Source organism: Antennarius striatus, chromosome 17 (assembly GCF_040054535.1).
Source record: "Antennarius striatus isolate MH-2024 chromosome 17, ASM4005453v1, whole genome shotgun sequence".
NCBI lineage: Eukaryota > Metazoa > Chordata > Actinopteri > Lophiiformes > Antennariidae > Antennarius > Antennarius striatus.
In genome coordinates this window covers 11,301,504-11,322,809 of record NC_090792.1, presented here as the reverse complement: position 1 = coordinate 11,322,809, position 21,306 = coordinate 11,301,504, and the positions used below count along the sequence as shown (strand labels likewise).

At 40.5% G+C, this 21,306-nt stretch overlaps 1 protein-coding gene across 2 annotated transcripts; it reads right to left on the bottom strand.

Moving 5' to 3' along the window:
* Window positions 1-846: 846 nt before the first annotated feature.
* zfyve28 (zinc finger, FYVE domain containing 28) lies at window positions 847-20,741 on the bottom strand. Of its 2 annotated transcripts, none has more exons than XM_068338901.1 (14): window positions 20,400-20,741; window positions 9,297-9,437; window positions 6,987-7,124; window positions 6,602-6,804; window positions 6,406-6,495; window positions 6,184-6,273; window positions 5,993-6,094; window positions 4,373-5,902; window positions 4,046-4,141; window positions 3,582-3,736; window positions 3,377-3,493; window positions 3,157-3,261; window positions 2,949-3,052; window positions 847-2,838 (listed from the first exon to the last, which is right to left on the bottom strand). In XM_068338901.1, exons 1-14 carry the CDS (start codon window positions 20,433-20,435, stop codon window positions 2,707-2,709), a joined length of 3,039 nt encoding a protein of 1,012 aa, XP_068195002.1. In that variant the 5' UTR covers window positions 20,436-20,741; the 3' UTR covers window positions 847-2,706. The 2 variants fall into 2 exon arrangements, with proteins under 2 accessions (XP_068195002.1, XP_068195003.1); XM_068338902.1 differs by having other exon boundaries at window positions 3,157-3,258.
* Between the last annotated feature and the right edge of the window lie 565 nt (window positions 20,742-21,306).

Here is a 21,306-nt window from a genome sequence, read left to right as displayed (position 1 = left end):
TGATTAATTCTTTAAATGACTTCGTATCTTATTCTCTGCACCCATGACCGACTGCTAACGTGATGTGTGGACGGACACCTGCCTCCCCCAGGACTCCTGGGGAATCTTAACCCACTCTTCAACGAAAAAGGCCTCTAGTTCTGTAATATTCTTGGCTTACATTCACTAGGGTCTAAATAATTTTGCTTCCAAATGCAAGTTTCTCTCATCTACAAGTGACTGCTGTGATCAGGTTCTTGATATTTTGAGATTCATGTCAGACAGTAGAAATGACTTTCTGGGGCATCACCAAAATAGGATCTTTCTGTGACGAAAACATCTTGACAGCACTCAGGCCTTCTGGCAGCAGTGACCAGAGGTCATTTGCTCGGAGCAGAAAAAACAACATACACATTACAAGTATCCACCAGGCAGTTAGGTGGAAGCCATTTATTACTTTTAATTAATGTAGTCTACTGAACCTCTCACAACATAAAACTGGGTCTTTCTTTGGAATACTACTGTGAACTGGTTTTCCTTTAGCTAAGATGGTTTCCCACTAAAAGATCATTATGTGTAAATCACCATAGTGCCCCTTTAATCAAATCAAACATCTGCTCGAAAAATGTATCACATCAACTCTCCACAAAACTCAAACTGCACAGGATTTTTTTCTCATTTGAGTGTGCCTACACTGCCTCTTCTGACAAAAAAGAATCATCCAAAATAGCCTTAAGCTGCGATGAGCAACTTTGAACAGAATTCAGTTTATCATTCAAATCAGAAAGACACGTAGCACTACCGCTTTTCTGTCTTGGTGTCTTTAAGTCAGTATGAAGCTGTAGACCAGTATGACATTACAATGTGAATGTTCATGGTCACTTTTTATTTATACATTAAAAGAACAGGAAGTCCGCTAGGAATCCAGGGAATAAATTCATTGGCACATTTCAAGAAACTCAGTCGTACCTTGTTGTAAAATTAAACAGAAGTAATCAGTTACTTATAGAGGGGGAAGTCATTTATTTTAATAGTCATGGCATTTAAAACTATATAACATAATTTATTTGTTAAATATTTCACACAGTTTCTTTCATGGAAATTTACTGCAATTTTTGAAAATAAAAAGCTTCGAAACAAAGAAATACCCCAATTTCTAATTACTGCATGATTCCTGGTACCTCACATGATAGGAATGATAGCTTCATACATTATTCATGTTCTTTATAAAAGAAAAAAAATCATAGCTTTCCATTGTGAATTCTTGTTCTTTGATGAACATAAATCCCACAGTTGTGATTCTGACAGAATGTAATGCCTGAGAAACTGCTTTACATTACACCAAAATAGACAAAATGTTCTTTCTTTTGTCACACAAAGGCTTCATAATATACTGTATGTATGTGTAACGGCCACCTATTCAGTACAAACTGTAATATGTAATTAGCATGGAAGATATTTTATATGCTGTAATTGCAATGGAAGCAGATTCAGGAGCAAACAGAAGTCCGTTTGGGAACAAAATACCTGTTCCACTCAACTATAACCCCGCAGCCAAATACAGAACTTGGAAATTGTTGAGTGCAAACCCAAATGCAATATTCCTCTTACAAAATGGAAATTAACTACAATCTATAGAGCAAAGTGTTCTCTTTAAAATGTGCAGAACCATTTCAGCTCATAGTCAGAATATTGCACTAGGCGAGGAAGAGAAATCAATTGTAGATAATCGGCCTGTAGTCTGTAGGCCAGCACCTGAGAAGGCCTCTGGTTCAGAACAAACGGTTCTGATGGGAGCACTGATGGAACAGGTCGACTCTCTACTGTGGGGCCTTCAGAGACCTGACAGCCATGCTTGTGGAATCCACTTTAATCCATGTCAGCTGAGTCCCAGAGAAAATTAAAACATGCTATGATGCAACTGTAAAAGCAATGGGCACAGCCCATCAGAGGTGAACGGTCACACTTATAGAAACTAGACCTCATTTCACAAAGTGGTATACAATTACACATTCACTGCCATTGAGAGCATGAAGGATTTTCAGTATAAAAGGTGTCTGTTTCTCATTTTTGCTTCACTGGGACTGACAGTCTGGTTGAGATCAGTTTCTAGTTCCCAGTTTCCTTATAAATAGCAACAGTTTACTGTTTAAGACATTGCAGAGTAGCTATTACCAGAATTATCCTTACTTACATGGTTATCATGACTTACATTCTTTGCAGTAATCCGAGTCCCATGGGAGCTCTGGCACAAATGCAGGAAGCTCGCTAAAGCCTAAGAAAATATGTCACAAATTGTTTCATTTACACCTAAAGCAACAAAGCAAACAAGGAAGCCTGTTTTGAATTTGTGCTGCTACAAGGGAGCGTTGTACGATTCCAGTTCAAAATCTGTTATTGCCGGTTTAAGCCCTCTCCCTTTTGTGTCTCTTAAATCAGAGAGGCAATTGTGAATCATTTGTGTTTAAGCTGGGCACTGAAATCAAATCCTTTGGTTCCCTGTGACGCAGCAGTCTCTCTCCAAAGCAATAGAAACAGGTTTAATCATCGCTCGTAGCTGTGTGTCTCATCTCTCCTCTGTCGTCAGTAAAGGCCGTACTCTGGAGCAATGACAGCCACAACTTTTAGCCAAAGCGATATGGCAATTGCTGTGCAGACGGTGGACGATCTATCCACTGCACATGCCTCTGCTGTAGTCGACTGCACGAGTTCACCGTTGATCTGCGGTCAGATGCTGGCCTTGTCACTGTAAAAAGGCGTGACATGAAACATGTAGCAGTGTGTGCAGACCCTGACGGGTTTCACCTGCCCATACCGGGGCAAAGGTGCAGAGTGAGACGAGCAACGGGAGCAAAAGATCTGGAATGACACAACACGTGATGCATTAGTTATTACTAATGTAGTTATTATGCAGCGTGAGTCATCATTTTGGTCAATAACACATTAAACAGGATATCCCAACATCGTACCTTGCCGCAGCTTCTACAGTGATGCTTCCGACGGATGACGGTGAAGGGAGCCTTACAAGCGATGCAGGAGTTGCAGGCTTCATCAGGGACCCAATCTGGAGGGTCTGTTCAGAGAAACAGATATCACAAAACTAGCTTACAACCAGTCATATGACAAGGAAGAAAAGGAACAGGTTGACGTTTCAGATAAGGAAATTTATTGGTTGACCTTCGAACTGGCCCTCCCGCGCCTTGGCCGCCATTTCTGATGAGGAGATAGTCTCCTGACAGAGAGCGCAGTCCTCCAACACTGCACTGCGCAGAACAGGAACTGCTAGACATCACAGAAGAAGAAAGTTCAGCTTAACATTTTTCCTGATAGCTACAGAGTGCCGAATTATATAAAATGTTGAACAGAAAATAAAAACAAGATGATAAACATTCCTCACCTTTGTTTTGATTATCGTTGTTACCTTGCTCACACTTGGTTGCCATGACTTCAAACAGAGTCTTGAGGATGCTGCGCAGGTCACTAGCATAGTTGGTCTGCAGCTGATCGGCGACGCCTGCATCATGTCAGAGTTTATTCTATCAGCATAACAGACACAACCAGATGGCGTAAAAACCACGTGCAGAGAGAGAGAGAGCTTTTACCGGATATACAAACAAAAAGCCGGTGGATGAGGTCGCTGCTGCTGTGGAAGCGTGATCGGATTTTGTTCCTGGCAGCCAGCTTGGCATCTTGGAGGGCCAGCTGGATCTCCTGATGGTCCAGGTCTTCTGACATCCCTGAGCTGGGGGTCACTGAACTGGATGGAGTGAACAAAGACAAGACAACCCAAGATCAATATGATCTTTTCTCAAGTAGCATTTACATTTAAGAAGGTCAAATTTAACTTTCAATCTGACTTGATGAATGGAGCAAATACACTTCATAGCTTTAATCATCCTTTAGGAAATACTTTGCTCACATTGGAAGATTAACTGACATTAAGGACAGTGTGAAGACTGGGCATGCATGTTTTCACTCATCAGGCACCGGTCTTGTTAGTATTATCAGAGGCAGGAAAAGACACAAATACATGACAATGACAGTTTCATCATTGGTGATTGGTTACCTGGGAGTGTATGCACTGCTTGATAGACTACATGATGTGACGGAGACACTCTCACAGTCACTACCTGACACTGAGCTGTGTGGAGAGTTCTGAAAACTGAAAACAACCAAATCATGGGTAAAACAACAGAACAAACATAACAGTAAAAAAAAACACAGCGAGGTAATTAAGGCAAAATAAGAAAAGACATGGATTAAATTAAAGTAAACTGAGATAATTAAAAATATGATGAAAACATGCAGAAATTAAAAGATTGATGCGAGACTCTTGTGGTCATATGAAGGCATATCCTCCCAGAATGAGCCCAAAAGCAAGCAAACAGCACACCTGGGGTTCCTCCTGCTGTCCTCTTTGTTGTCCTTCTTCATGTCTTTAGGCTCTGGCTTGTCCTTATCCGTCTCTTTGTCCCTTTGCTGGCCTCCACTGCTCTGCTGCTTCTTTTCAGTCCCCAGCTGGTGCTTGCACAGAAAGAGTCCATCCTCTCCACTGGAGCCACAATCCAGAGGGTGATGCCCCTGCCGTGGAGCCAGGCACTTCTCACAGAGCTGGAAGTTTGAGTCGTCTTCTAGGCTCTCTTCAGAGCAGCTGGAAAAAGGGTGAGTCAGCTGCGAGAGGTCGTTCTTATTTAGAGGCTCGTGACCCCGCACCGGCTGTCGGCGAGCAGAAGACTGGATAACAGCGCTGGAGTTTGCAGTCTTGCAGTTTCTTTCCAGTCCCAAGTGGAAGCCTAACCCGAGTCCAGTGGTCTCTGTGGTGACGTCTTCATGACTGTCCTCACAGCTCCCACAGCAGACGCAGGAGTTGAGCAAACACTGAGTGGCCACCAGGGGGCCGCAAGGCTCAATCTCAGAGGGAGCGGGCCTGGGCATCAGCAGTTTGTCCACAGCCAGCTCTGTCAGGCTGGGGGAGCGGGGGTTGAAGATGACTGTGGCAGAGAGCTTCATCCCACCCATACGGTGAGCAATGACCTCAGCTGTTTCTGATGCCGTACCTTCTAAAGCCATGTCCCACCCATTGGTGTAAGGCAGAGGTTCAGAGCCAGGAGCAGAAGAGCACAGATGATGCTTAGGACACTGTGCGGTCTGGCTGCATGGCTGTGGGCATGGCTGCTCCGACTGGGCCTCAGAGTACCAACCGTTCCTGGCAGAGTTCGGCCGTAGAGCCAGCCTGCACTGCACAGGACGAGCAGACTTTGGTGCTTTGGAAGGAGAGGCCACAGAACTACTGGCCTCTCTTGAGGTGCTGGTGATGTCTCCTGCTGCATCCAGGTCCTCCATGAGGAAAACCCTGTCCTCCTCCTCTACAAAGAGGCCTGTCCTTCCCAAGCCGACAAGGAACCTTCGGGGAGAGGTCTCAGCGCTGGACACTCCACTGGAGCCTCCTGCCTCTCCTCTGTGTGGGTGGTGTGCCGGGGACTGACCCTGGCTGGGAGGCGAAAGCAGGTTGGACATCTCATCTCCCACACGGTAAACCATCATGTTGAGCTGCTCAAGCTCCTCCTCATCATATTGCATGGAGCACGCCAATTCAGCCTCCTCTGCTTCCTCACACAGCAGACCCTGATCCTGCTCCTCCCCTCCTCTCTCGGTTTCAACCTCCTCCCAACCTTTTTCCACTTCTGCCAGCTCCTCCTCTTGGCTGGGACACACAAACAGAGCCAGATGCTCCTGCTCTCCCTCGTACTCCACCTTGGAGGTGTTGTATGTGGGAATGGAGGATGTCTGACTGTCTGGAACTGGAGCTGGTGAGCAGTTTATACCAGGCTCCTGATCTAAAGACAACTCCCCATCCTGAGATACGCACAGATTCCTCTCCAACGTAATTAACTCCTCTTCTGTAAGGGTTTGTAGCAGGTCTCTGCAAGAGCAATATGGTAATACATTAATGAAGAAATAGATTGTTTAGAAAGATTAAACAAAATTCTTACAATATATTGACCCACAGTACCTGATTTTCTTCAATAAAGTGCGAAAAGGTCGGAAGAGCTCAGACATGTCCTCTGATTTTTGGTCAAGGTTGAGAGGTCCCTCTGAATACACAACTAGTCCACTAAAAATGTTTAAAATTCGGTAAGAAGGCAGGAAGGAGTACAAAACCACATCCTGGGTGGAATAATTGCGAGGACATGCAGCACTTACCAAACAATGGCTAGTCTGGGAATTGTAAACATCAGCGCGGGTTCATAGTCATCGATCATGTCTTGTGTGAGATAGCCCAGCTTCAGAGCTCTGAGACCCAAAGCAATAAATCATTAATAAATTTATTAAGGCAAATATTTTAGATTCTGGTTAATTCAAGATGAACTCAGCGAGGCTCTATCAGCTGCAAGAAACAAAATGTTTGTTCTTCTGTGCGCTCACCTCTCTACAGTCTCACAGAAGAGCACAATCACTTCCTGCTGAACATAGTATTCTTTGGGAGACTTCACAGGCACCATGGCTGACACATAACTGATAAAGACAGAATGCTTCAGGCATTGTTTTTCAAAAAGAATCCTTCAAATGTGGATTAATTGTTTTTGCTTCAACTGCAAATCATATACAGCCCTTCGTATACCTGAGCTCAAACTCAGCGAAAAGGCCGTCGAAATGTCGCAATGCGTCCTTCAAGCGGTCTGTGTACAGGTTGAGGTCCCTCAGGGCCTGGTCTCTCGTGATGTTGCGTACCTCCTCCAGGCTGCGAGTCAGATCTTTAGCCAGCGGCCTCATCGCTATACTCTCTATCTCCCTGTTCATGATGATGGAGCCAGCAGCTAAACACTGAACAGGAACACGTTTCATAAATTATTTTGCCTTACATCAAGGATTAAAATGATTCATAGGGGTCTGCAAAAGATGGGGAAACACTACAACTGTAAGAATTAAATATGTCGTTAATATGTATGTGTTGAACTTATGTAAGGTTGTTTTGTTCCAGACTTACACTGGAGGGAATACATTACCTCAGCCCCAAACCACAGCTGCCCAGCCAAGTTGTCATGACGAATCTCTTCAGGGAACTTGACAGAGAAGTCTCTGTTGGCCCGGTCGTTGGGGATACATTCATCCATGATCTGATTGATAATGTTCAACACATTGTCCTGCAGATAAGCATAAGAGTGACAAAAGAAAAAATTGAACAAACTAGAATGAGTAAAGATCTGTTGCTGAGAAGAAAGCAGTGTGTGTGTGTTTTTCTGATTAGCTAACATTGTTTAAAAGGTCGAGCTTTGCCTTGATCAGGAAGGCCAGTGTATGACAGCGTTTAAAGACAATTGATTAGAGAGTGAATGAAAACAATTTGACAAGCGCACACGACCGTTACAGCCCTTGCAGCTACTTTCTCCTCCAATAAAAACACTAAACTACAGCCCATAATTTCTGCAATGAAAATGTAGTGTCACACACAGCGAGAGCTAATCAAGAGCTTATGTGCCGCTGGCATGTACAACAGCCATAACAATTACTTACAATGAGCCTTTTACTCAACAGCAGCTGCACTGTGCAGTGTAATCTTGTCAGGCCCAACGCTGCGTCTTTCTCTGCTCGCCCCGAGGAGAAAGATTAAAAAGCTTTGAGAAGGAGAGCTTAACCACCGATTCCTTTATAGCTGTGTCCTCTGGGTGTGTGTGTGTGTGTTGGGCCTATACCCCCCAATGTCTTTCAGTGTCTTCTGGCAAGGTACACTAGTGATAACAACCTTCAAAACTCTTTGGAATAATCCAGATGTCGGATACTTTACATTCCTGAGACACCAAAGACTGACTCCTAACTTTATCTTCCATGCTTTTCAACCCCCATCTCTTATTCCTTTGCCTTCTATCTCCTGTATGCTGTTAAATTCCGTCTTCATCCATCTCACACGTACACATGCTTGACAGCCTGTTTCTAGCAGGTCAAACTGTAAGAACAGCCCTGCCAACACAATGTGAGCAGCATGCCAGGAACCCCCCAAGGAGGCCCATGAGTAAGAGCTGATATGGCAGTGGCAAGTTCAAGTAGCAAATTTTGGCCTGAGTGCTGTTGTATTCTATTCATGGGACCTTGAGGCTGTGGGGTATCACGCTGCTTAATTCATTCTCCAACAACCCATTAGGAGCTACACCAGCAAAGGGACTCCTCTCTGGACTATGATGCTCAAAACTACAGGCTCAACAGAGGTTGTTGTGTATCATAAAAAGCCTTCATTAATTTGTGGTGACAAGGCATTTAACAAAAAAACCCCCAAAATATTAAAAAATCAAAATCAAAACAGTGAAAAATAAATAAACTGGGAAGAAATACCCAAACAAGGTGGCAGACTAGAAGTGGGAAAGATGGAGGGGAGTGAGAAAGAACAGTCAGGGATCAAGTGATGACCTTATTAAGTGGTTCTTCCCTATGTGCTCTGGCAGTGGGGGGGAGGTTAAGGCACAACGACCTCCTCTCCACCACCTCTAGCTCTCTCAGCATGACGCAGCATGGCAACCATCAGTGTTGCACACAGTATCACCTTCAAAATCATGATCGAATGAAAGACCCGAGAGAATCATTTCTAGAATCACAAGTACTCTAAGATTCTAAGTTTGTGTTACTAAATTTCAGGCTAGCATCCAGTTGAAACAGAAACCCATTTCTGAACTAATTCATACTGAAATATTTAATCAAAGCGATAATAGCGCACAATAGCGTATCTCTTACAAAAGGCCATGCCCTTGTAAGCATTTACTAAAGACCCAAATATCATATCTTATATAATATCTTATCACTCAAGCTGCTTTGTGTAACAATTTGGTCACCTAATATTTGGTGAGGCCGCAGTCATATCATTATATCGCATCCAGGAAGGGATAGGAAGTATTTTGTTGTTGCAGCTTCCAGGCCAACCCAAGGTCCACTGACAGTCATTCCCACTGACAGTTCTTTCATAAGGGATCTCTTAGTGGCCAGAATAAAAGGGTTATTCTACTCGACTATTGTGTATTATTTATAATGAATGACACCAAATAGTCCGTAGGTGTAAGTGTGAGAATGCGTTTGTTTGTCTTTCATGTGGCCTCATGATAAGCTGGCATCTTGTCTGGGGTGTACCCCACCTTTTGCCTATAGCCAGCTGGGATAGACTCCAGACGAGACTGACTGTAGACGAGATGATCGCAATAATCTCTTTGACAAGAAAATGGATGGATGGAATTCATAAATATTATTGTAATTCAAACATACTCAAACGCATGCTTTTTGATATGCGAGGCAAACCATGATGACTTTGAGTGTGTGGGTTTCTCCTCACTGACCTGACAGGATCTGAACTGATTGACCAGCAGGGTGCATCTCTGAGGGTCCTTCCTGCCGTCGAGGCTGTCCAGCTCCGTGGCCACCTGATTCAGCTCCTCATCAGCGTAGTAGAACTGAGCCAGGAGCTGAGGGTCTGTCCTCTGCACACAACCACAACGACACACAAGTCAAAAAACCTTAAGATATTCAGTGTGGTAAACATGAAAGGCAGAAAAAAAGAAATTAATCAAACATGCTCTCCTGTTTTACGCCTCATGTGAAATTTCGCTTGGGGTTTTAAGATACCAATGAAAGTTTTTTTAAAATATACCACTTTGAACTGTCACTATTAATTGCACTGGCTTGCCCAAATCTATATGCAGCCCTGCTTTTCAGACACATAGTGTAATTTAATAAGGTGCTTTTTTGCCTTACTTAACTGGGAGTCTTCAACCTGCTGCCTGGCCTCATTAAGTGAGTCATTAATTTGCTTCAATTGCAACAATGAGAAGCTCTGATAGTAATATAGAGTCAAAATTTCAGCTGCGGACTGCTGCAGAACAGAAACACAGCTTGATTCTCAATAGCTTCTGTAACAGCACCTAATATGTTAACAGTTTTGAGAATTTAAAAGAACATCACAAACTACAAATGTCCAAAGGAATGAATGATCGATCTCTCATTTAATTAACAAAAAAAAAAGACACTAAAATGACAGTAGCCACATGAAGCCAGTTCAGTCCACACATGAATGTTGTATAAGACAGTAACATGCAGCTGATCTGTAGGGACACAAATTAAATCAGGTAAGTAGGGCATTTTAGAGGCCAGCTTAACAACAGATTTCTCTCCCATTTGCCAAGGCACATTTCTGAGGAAAAAAAATCTTGAGTTACACAAATTCACAGACCAATTACAATAAATAAGAATGAAATTAATGACAGACAGACACACATCATGGAGAGTTCTCACGATGAAAGGTTAATAGTTATGAAAATAACCACATGTTGATGCTCATCATGAAATATCACATTGACCCAAAGACGTTACTGGAAAAAAAAGAAGGGAGAGCAACACTGGTCTAAAAAATAATCTGATGTCTACAGGAAGTTTTCATAAATTCGAAGTTAACATTGATATTTTCCAAAGCCAGGGCATTTTCCCATAAGTTTTCAGGGCTTCCTGTTGTGTGATGCTCCCTCCTGGGTCCTCCATTCTCTGTGAATGTGATACATTGTGCTGTTCCCTCACTCTCTCTCATTAATAATGAAACAAACAGAGAGAAACAGAGATATAACCTGCAGTAGGGGTTCTTGTCATATTATTACTCCGAAGGAAAGATCTCTCATGGAGGACTGTGATATGCTATGAAGAAGAAAACCACCATGAGGATTTGAGGTAACCTTTACCTCAGTCCTAATTATCTTGGGTGGTAACACAGATACAAAAAGTATATTTTAAGTACTTCAAAGTATGTTTTTTTTTTAATGGGAGATACTTGATGGATCATTTAAATAGAAATGCCACGATAGAAAAAGAATTCAACTTGAAAGAATGACGTGAACATAAATGACAATAAAAGTAAGCCAATCTGTCCTCATATCTGATGTTAATCTGAACAGTGAGAAGGGAGGTGGCGACACAAGTGAACCTTATACAACAATCAGTGAGTCTATGATACAAATGTCAGGATGGCCAAACAGGAAACAGAGAAGACAAGGAACTTTTTCTAGCATACTGCCCACAGAGTGGTGACATTCATTTAGAGACTTCTGAGGCATGTGAGCCATCACTGATGGACGAAGAAAAGACGTGTTTGAGGCAAATCATCCTGTAACCTCCTCCTGCTGCATTCCTCACACAAGAGGGAACATTCCTGCACCACTGCATCATGGGGGAAAAGTCAAAGGCAGGCAATGTTCAAAACTTGATTTACTTTTAGATAAGCAGGAATGCTCAGGTTAAAGCTCAAATAAAGCTGTCCAACCGTAGCTCATTTATAGAAGGGACTAAATAGCTGACTAAATTAGAAAAGGTTAGCAACTAAAAGTGGTTTCTATTAAGAGTTCATTTGTTGCTAACTATGAGACTGACTAACAGAGTTTTCAGCAAACCAACCAGATAAACCTTGCCTAAGGCTGGCAGATGTGTGTGAGATGTTCAACATGACATTTAAATAAAATACCACTTATTAACTAAATATGAGAATGAGACAATTCAACAGCTTTCAAATTACAAATGCTAAGACACTGATATTAGACTGAATCGATCCCTGTCATCAGGCGAATCCCACTCATTCCAAGCTGCATTAATATTAAAGCCATTAAAGGCCACGGTGACTTCCTGTTTACACATTGATTGCTTTTGATTGGACAACTCTAAGATGTTCCGTAGTATCACACTTATACTTTACACAAAGCTTTACCAGCTAAATAAGCTTTCTAATAACTTTCAAAACCAAATTCTGCGTGAATTATAAAGTCTAAACAATAATACCACTACTTAAACATCTTACCATATTCAGCATAGTAAAGCACTGGTCTATAAGAACTGAGAACGTATAAGTCATAAAATACAGATTTCAAACTCAAATCTAAATCTGATAACGGTAACAGCGGCCTTCAGTGATGACGTGACACTGAAAAGCGAAAAAGGCAAGTAAAAATAAAAAATATATCTGCTCAAATAAGTTTTGATCAGCTTACGTAACAATAACTTGGGCTGGAAGAGAGTGAAAACTGTTTTTTTTTACATTGTCTTAACACATACAGAAACATTTTCACCACTTAATTGTGACGAGTTCTTACAATAACTGATAAGCAGGTAAAAAAAATTCCAAATTGAAAAAGATAAATTACAAATGACAGAGTGATTGTTCGTTTTTCGTGTTGTTCCACAATGTGATGGCAACATGTTCGGAGCGTCTCCCAGCCTCATACCTTTAAGTCTGCTGGGACAGACTCCAGCAACCCCTGTGACCCACAAAAGCAGAGGAAGCTGAACGGAAAAACGAATGAAAGAAAAGAAAAAACATATTAAAAAGACACTTTTGAACTCAGAAGCTGCACATCAATCCTTTCCAATAGGGCATTACGGTAATAATATTTTACAAAAGCAAATGGTGATCCTGTCACCTCCAACAATGAAAGCCCTCCCCTGTGTAAGTGACAAGATGATTCAGCACTTGTGTCCTGTGGCGCATCCCTCTTTCATTATACTCCAGCTGTCCGCTGTCCTCTGGGATGACTCAAACAAAAACCCTTCCCATTGCGGTCACAAACTCATCATTTGTGACGATACCGCTGACATAACATCACCCAGAGTGACAATTACTGTTAAAGGTCCTCAACCATCATTAAACAGTGACTCAGTAACATTTATTTCACTTATATTTCACGTTAAATAAAAAAGTTATTGTTATTAGTTGGTTTATCAGTCAGCTTTAAAGAGACTACAGCCATAATTTTGTTAACACTTGGTGTAAGGTCATACGTCAGGTCACAAAAGATCCAATCCTAACGTAAGGCTGATCTGAATCCTGAAGCAGACACATAAACTACTTTCTCTTTCACAAGTGCAGAGGTGGTGGAGGACACTCAAAAGTGAATGAAGAGAATGATTTCTTTAGCATCTTCTAAGCAGTGAATCATAGAAAAAGAAAGTTATATACATATAGTTTTATTTTATACTTTCATTGTTACTGGCTCTGGGCTACCTGATGCCCACACCAAACACTCATGCTTAGAACAGTCTCCAATACCAATTTAACAAAATAAGGCAGAAATACAGGCACACATAGGTCTATGCAGATATATGCAGGTCGTGTGATCGAGAGGTGATGCTGATCGAGACACAAACAAATTTTCACATAACAGAATTATTTTTGGAAATGTTTTAAAGCCTGGAGTAGTTGTGCTTCATATTGAAATCAGAACTCTTGCCTTGGTGCGTATACGGAATCCACGAATGCCCTTCCAGTTTACATGTGTTGGCATTGTGTGCCACTGTACAATTAACATTATCACAACCAGCTTTCTTCTTGAGCTGCTGATTTAGGGGTTTGTCTCTGCTCAGACTGCGCTGATGATGGAGGTTGTCGAGCTAATGCCTCATGAATGGCCGTAGCATCAGTGTGTGCACATCCAGCTCACTTTAGGGATTTGAGAAACATTGCCTCTGCTCTCCATACTGTATTCATGGCTTGATTTGCTGTCTTCTTGGCTGCTTTCCAAGGCTCAGTGGCAAATATTGTAGTGTTGAAACCAGTTCACTCTGCTATATCCAGTAAGTTGGCCGACCGGCAGAAATGCAGCCGGATACAGTTCAACACCTTATTTATTATTCAGGATTCAGCATAAAAGCGCTAGCATGAGAGAGACAATCGTTTTGGCAACAAACAAGAAAACTTCCTTGCCCATTATTTATATTAAGTTTGGCAGAATACGAAAATGTCCTCTCTAAGAATGCAGTGTAATGCTGATAAAGGCTCAGTTCTGTTGAGTCATTCATTTCATGTTCAGCTTACATCAGGAGTTCGTTTTCTCACCTCTGCATTGTTTCCTGCAGATGCCAAGTTATTGATGATTTATTAGGTATAATCCAGTTGTCTTGAAATCATTCTGGTCTACTACTGGAATGGACTGTGGAAGAGTTTACTTCTGATGAGGCTGGGCAAGCTTACATGTCTTACATACACCAGATCCGGATCCCCTCCAAAACTTGTAAAATAATAAGAAATATAATCTGAATCTGTACCACCCTATATATGCACACTGATCTGTTTTTTGTTTATCCTCCTGATATTTAACAATACTGTTTCTCGATTTTTAGCGGATTTTAATGGCAATGGTATGGTGGAATTCTGCCTGAGTGCTCCCTGGTTTTCTAAGATATTACGTAAAATGTCAGGTATCAATCTCTCTATTTGGATCCACACCAAAATATAATGGGTTTTTGTTTGATACATTCTTCCACAAAGTTTGGTTAAAATTTGATACAGCAGGGTTTTCTGTTAAGTTTGGTTTCTTTTTAGGAAACACTGAAAAACAACCTTTCTTTTTTCTTTTACATTTATTTGAAAAAAAACCCCAAACCAAACCAACATGGGAGAAAACAACCCGAATGATGGAGGTAATTAAATCAATGGTACTGATCACAGATTGCTGAGCAGTATTTCTACAACACAGTTAGAGATGAGAGCCACAACAAACAACAGACTCATGACAACTTCTCAGCTCTTTGACTAAATATAGTCAAGTGTGGCCTTTCCTTCTGGACTGACGGTATGATCTGTTACTGGTCTCCTCCCTAATCTGGCATATGGACTCAGCAATGATGTGTTCATGTGCCTGGCACACAAACACAGCATGGCAGACCAAAGGGATAAGGGGGTGTAGGAGATTTAGGTGGCTATAAGGCATGTCCAAGACCCCCTGTTTGCAATGTGGATACATGTGGGGTCATTCCTCCTCCCCTTCTGTTCTTATTCCATTTATTATTTCTGGTAATAGAACCTAGATCTGGCTGTCAACCTTCTGATTCAGAAATCTACGACTTGATATTTTTTGTAACTAAGGAGATTTGTACAGATGACAAAACTGAGGAGTCACATGCCCCCTAACGTTACACAAAAAACACATGCAGGTTCTCCAAAGCTGAGAAAACAGCTTTTCAGGCATGTAGCTTTAGATGATATAAGAGCTGATCCACACATCAGTAATGTGGAACAAGCTGAATGTCAGTGAGTTGTGAAGCAGACTATCTTGACCCATCTTACTATCTGAATCATGTAACCTTTAAATAAATGAATACTTCAGCGTGGACTTCAGACCTTCTTTTTGTTGATCAATTGTGTAATTGCTTTCTGTTGCAACAACTTGCCTGACCACACCTCATTTTAAGACTTCCATGCATACGGACACAGATCAGCAACTCAGGTACATTTACGTCTTCCACAACGTGGCTGCTGGGTGCCAATACAAAATAAAAGCCCTACACCTAACCCTAACATTTGTAACTATGGAAAAAACATAAACAGAAAGATCCGAGAAGACAAAAGGTACTGCTTCGTATTGGATTGTTTAGTTTGGAAAGAGATATGACAAAATATTAAATGTTTTTGATTTATGTTCTTGAAATAAAATATGGTCAGATGGAATGAAACAGAGTGAAATATCAATTTCCTCGTTTTCTTTGTGGCAGGGGACCAAAATCTCCTTCTCACCTCAGAACCAGATCCTGAAGATCTTGTTCTTAATTTTGACAAAGATCTGAGGCCTGAAAAATCAACAAAATAATGACAAATGCAGGTTAAGCCAGACCATGAGATTCTTTTGTTTCCAAATCTAGAGCTAGTGATTGGATAGGCAGAATATCAATGCACGTGTTTATTAATAATAATGTTTTCATTCCTTCAGGATTTATCATGTCGACCCTAGAATGCAATCAGATGAAAGACTGAGAGAAACAACTTGTCATCCCCAGCTCCAGCCACCTGGAAACAAACTCAAAACACAGGCGTCATGTTATTTCCTTCTCTTCCTGCTCAAACACAACCTGGAGCTAGAAGGCGTTTCATTTGCTGACTCTTTTCGGAATAGTCAGATTTCAAATAGAGACAAAGGTCACCCTGACTGCAGGTTTTATGATTATCGTCAATGAAAATGAAGGAAGGAATGTGAAATGGGACTGGGGACGAATGACTGCCAATAAGAAAAGAGTTGTGGAAAGCAACGGCACCGCTGTCTCCCTCATCTGATTCTCTGGGGTGCCCCTAAATCTCTTCTGCCAAAGACACATCCCTTCAATCATTGTTCCCCCACATCTCAGACAGTGGGCTCTGATTCCCCAATCCTGCAATGAATTTGAAAAGATCTTCAATCGCCTTGCCTGTCTCCATCTGCACTAGGGTCAGCTCTCTAAATCCTGGCAACTGACACCAAATCAATTACAGCATGGCTGGTGGGTAAGCAGAATGGGACAGCCACAAAAAACAGAAACAGGCCTAAGTACGAAGCCACGTTGCTCAGCAGTTTGTTGTTCTCTCTTCCATCAAATCCTCACCAACTGTGCAAAATCAGCTCTGAAAAGAAAACATCCTAATTACCTTGCCTGCTCCTTGCTTTTCTGACTGCATTTTAGCAATATTCAAAAACAAACCAGTGTCACAATGAATGTCAAATGCAGAGGAAACAAGGGCGAGAAGTTTAAGACTGCACAGCAGAGAATCTTAAATTACTGAATGGGCTACATTGCACCGAAAGTATCAGGAAAAAGGCAGCGAATATTCACATTATAACCACACAATATGGGCATTTTTTTCATCATCATTATACACAACAACAGCTTTGTTCATGGGTATCAACACAGATGGGGCTGTAAGAACAACATCAACCACACAGTGAATGTCAAAAGCGTATTATTGAAAATGTACCTCTTGTTTTACACAACACTGTCAGATATTTACAAAAGAATGAAGAATACTAAAGGAACCTCTAAATCAGTCTCTGAATTTATATAGATTTGACCAAGTTTGGAATACAATACAATTCAAATACAGCAATTACTGTGGTTTTAATTAGAATCCCCATCACTTCCTACAACTACATTCCTTTTAAAATCAACTGCTGCTTTTTTAAGTAAGGTCCACGTAGCTGACAGCAAAAGGAAAACTGCCTCCTGAACGGATTATAATTAAAAATATGTTGCTTTTGTCAAAACCATCAGCTGTCAACATGTCACATTTCCTTTCTGACAACACAAATAAACATCTCTGAAACATTTTTTATTTTGGCTTGACAATGATTTACGATGGGAGTAAATGCTCATGATAACGCTAATGCTAACGCTGACAGATGCACTTTCATTGTGATTCAGTTTACAGTATTGTTCAAGATGACGAAAAGAAAAACAGTAGTGCTGTCACAGGACAAGAATTTGTGATTACAAAATACCAGTTAGATAATTTTAGTGAAAAACTATTCATATGAATTTAATATACAAGTGAAATCAAGAATATTATTGCCGTGATATAGGACTATTTTAATTTATTTTTCAAATATTAAGAAACGGCATATCGGGAGGGGGGTGCATATAAGGTAGTAGCCACTTGCAGGTGAAGGCGCAGCGACACATGAGGTAATGTCGAGCTGAAGGTCAGCTTTTCAACGTCTGATGGAATAACAACCCAGGCCGAACACATGCTACAGAAGAACTGACATCTCTCTCGTCATCCCACCCTGCCAGTTGTCCACTGATGGATGGAGGAAAAAGACTGTCGAAACAAGGACTGCATGGATGAGTGACAAAGCAGATTTTTATGAATACTTCATCTCTGATTTTAGCCTCTCCATGATATCTCTACCTCTACACCTCCTTTCTGTAGAGCACACAGTCCAAATTCAACAAACGACAAAACAAAATGCATTGATCAAGGTTAACTACTTATCTTAGAGTAAAGTTTGTTCTGCACCATAAAGGCGCACTGGTTTATAAGGCGTACCTTTAATGAATCGTTTATTTTATAATTTATTTCATATATAAGGCGCAACGGATTATAGTACGCACTGTAGGTTTATGAGAAAATTATAGGCTTTTGCGTGCGCCTTATAGTGCAGAAAATATAGGTTGCAACTTTGATGACAGTTAGGCAAAATATACAAGTACAGTGCTTTATATCCCAACTCACGCAGAAAGTACACACTATATAGCTTGTGTAGCAGGACAAAAAAAAATTCCTTCTCAGTGGGACTTATCTGGGGAGGAAAAGAGCGGCTCTGGAAATATCCAAAGCTCAGCTTCAGTCATGGGACATGCTGAATCAACATTTTTCTGTTATTGAAAAAACAAAGTTCAATAATAAACAGCTTACAGTTGATGCACAATGACGATTCTTTGCCATGTTCAACTACAGAACACAACACATGTGGGTTTGTGTTTAGCACAAAGTTTAATAAGCCTAGAAACCTTTACTCTAGGAAAAAGAGATATTATTTGTAAGATTAGCTGCTGTTGAATAGTGCTCTCCTTTCAGTGTTGTCTTTTTATGCCCTTTGGCAAAATTACAGAGGACCGCAGGGTTTTACTCTTCCCTCCTTTGAGGCAGAAGTGATCATTTAACAGCCACAAACTTACGTATCATTCTACTAATTCTTACCCACCATGCAACTTGGCAGAAAAGCCACTGATTTAGTCTTTCAGTGCTTCAGAGCCAGTAGTCATTCTTGAATGTGCCTATACTCTGGTGAACCTCAACACTTAGGCTTTACGCTAACAGTGACCGACCAAAACGCTGTGACAGCAAACATGCTCAGACAGAAAACAGAGGAATGACGCAGGTGTACACATGTGGTAAACAGCAGGTGGTAAGACTGTAAATATTGACAGATATTTCATCTTATCCTTTGGAACACTACTGTTGCAACTCCTTCAATTACTGATTGTTGGTAGGGAAATTTCTGACCTCTATCCCAAGAGAGACCAAATGCATACTGCCAGTTGAAAGAGATCATTGATAAAGTAGGATATGGCCGTATTAGCCAGTTCACACAACACACCACAGTCACCAACTTAATTAAGAAGCTGTCTGTAATATATCTTTCTCAGTTTATTATTAATAGAGTGTTGGTTTGCAGACAAAAGGCAAAACATTTTTTTCCTACCAGGAAAAAAAATTCTTTCCAATTGAGTATTTGCTCAGGATTCCCTATAAATTGAAGACTGTTATACCTTGTTAAATATTTCAACAGCTGAACTTTGGAATTCTCTTGATGTAGATCAAATTTCAATCTCACTTTGGATACACATAAGATATAATACAGCACTAAAGAAATACAGGTCAGAGACAACTTGCCTCAGATTAATCCAGAAATAAGAAATTTATCATTTTAAGAAAAGCATTTACAATTCCTCCAACAACCTTACTATTAACGACAACTCGTTCCCTATAGATGAACAATTAATTAGCACTAAAAAGTGTAGCAGTTGGCATATATTAAACTGTTTATTCAAAGAAGGGACACTGTCTTCAGTTCCCCTCTGCTGTGTCAGCCATTCCACACTCCTAATTTAAATAATAACAGCACAATCCATCACAAGCTCACTCCTGACGATTTGGCTACAAATTGTTATGGGCCGATCAGTAGCTGATGTGATATATTTTGTTTTTAAGAACACGCTTTTACCACCAATTCATCCAGTTTGCAGTGAAGATTACAAGCAAAATATTTTTTTTAAAAACATTCAAATGAGCCAGAAATGAAACTACTAGTCATTTAATAACATAATTAAATATCATTTCAGTTATTTGTTTTTTATGGTAATAGTTTTCTCTCATTTCAGTTTAGCACTTGTCAGGTTTCGCTGCTTATCTCATGTGATAATGAATTAACTACCTTTGGGCTTTGACCTAATAGTCAGACAAAACAATGGAAATACACCACATAGGGCTTCAGTTAATTTAGAAAAATGGGTTTGTTTTTCTTTGTTTTTTTCTATTTTCAAATATTTCATACACAATGGAATTAATCAATTGTTCAAAAAACAGATTCATTTGTAACATAACAAAATTTTATAAACGTGTTATTTATTTTTCTATCACAATCAAAATCACTAACCTTATATATTTCTATAATATATATCTATATTCTATAATATATATATTTCTATTTTATTAACCTGTACATTATTTGTATGTATCTTATTAGAGTTTATTTTCTTATTATGAATGATGATAGTACTGGCTTTATTATTAAGGTTTTATAAAGAATTTCCTTCTTTGCCTTAATGTAAAAAAAATCTTTAAATAAAACAGTCGACAGTAGTAAACTTTGATGAAAATAGCAAATGAGTACTATGCAGTCAGCAAAAATGAGTGTACATTGTTAGGGTGATGCTTTGTTTGTCCTGACTAGCGCTTGAAAACAAAAGCATCAACAACAACAAAGGAATAGCTGCTGGTTAAATCAGTTTAACATCAGGGCTAACGTTAGCAGCTTTCTGCCAGTGTATGAAGTGATCAAGCTAGCGACTCACAGATCCTATGTTCTTCTAGCCATATCATAAGGTATGTATAAAACATGTCTGCCCGCAGAGCTAATACATTATGCGAACCCATGACAACTCACCTTTGGCTTATACAACCACTTTCGAAAGCGGTTCATCGTTACCTCACCACCTTCCTTTGTCACCAGCCTCTCCTCTCCTGTACCTGTGTGTCTGACAGTACCAGCGCTGGGCTGCTAAGCTAGCTAGCGCTGGTAGAAATCGGAAAATTAACAAAACACAAACGCGCTAAGTTGTCTTCAACGTTACAACGCAGCTCTGGAACAGGACAAACGAGCCATTAAAAACAAGGACTTATTTCCATGTATCCCGAGGTTGGAAGTCCGCCTCGCCCGCCCGGCCACTTCCCAAGTCCCGACGGTACAGACAGGCAGCGGACCGAAGCTGTGCTGTTCTCTACCCCTCTAACGTTACTTGATGACAGTCACGTTGACAACATTTACCTCCCACTTTCCCAGGAAATGATGCCTTCACGGCTGCTCCCAAATACACAACTCAAAATTCTGTTGGGCGGAAATAATATCGTTGAATTCTTTTTTTTAATGCTCAATGTCACTGATTTCTCAGGGACAGTGAGCTTGCAGTCTATTCGTACAATTCCACCTTTGTTTAAAAATACACGGGTTACCTACTCTAAAACTACAAACAGACTATTTCGCTTGTTTAAAATATACATCAATGTTTAATTGTGACTAGAGAATGATCATCATTAACTTTGCGTGCATGCCAGATATTGTTAAATAGATCAGCTAATGCCTTTTGAGATCTCTGGAATGCAATTTGCACGTGATTTGTTCACTGTTTCCCAACCAAATCATCAATTTATTCAAAATTTAGTCACTTAATTTTTTTTTGGACATATGCACCCATGGGCTTGCTATTTATAAATGGACATTTGTTACATTTGTTGATCCATCTGTTTAAACTTGTTTATAAATGTCAGCATGGAAGTTGTTGTTTATGTTTTTG

Coding starts and splice junctions, on each gene's coding strand:
- zfyve28 (XM_068338901.1), bottom strand. CDS start 20,435: ATGAACCGCTTTCGAAAGTGGTTGTATAAGCCAAAG. Junction 6,274..6,405: donor TTCTGTGAGACTGTAGAGAG/GTGAGCGCACAG, acceptor TTTGGGTCTCAG/AGCTCTGAAGCTGGGCTATC. Junction 2,839..2,948: donor ACTGTAGAAGCTGCGGCAAG/GTACGATGTTGG, acceptor GTGTCATTCCAG/ATCTTTTGCTCCCGTTGCTC.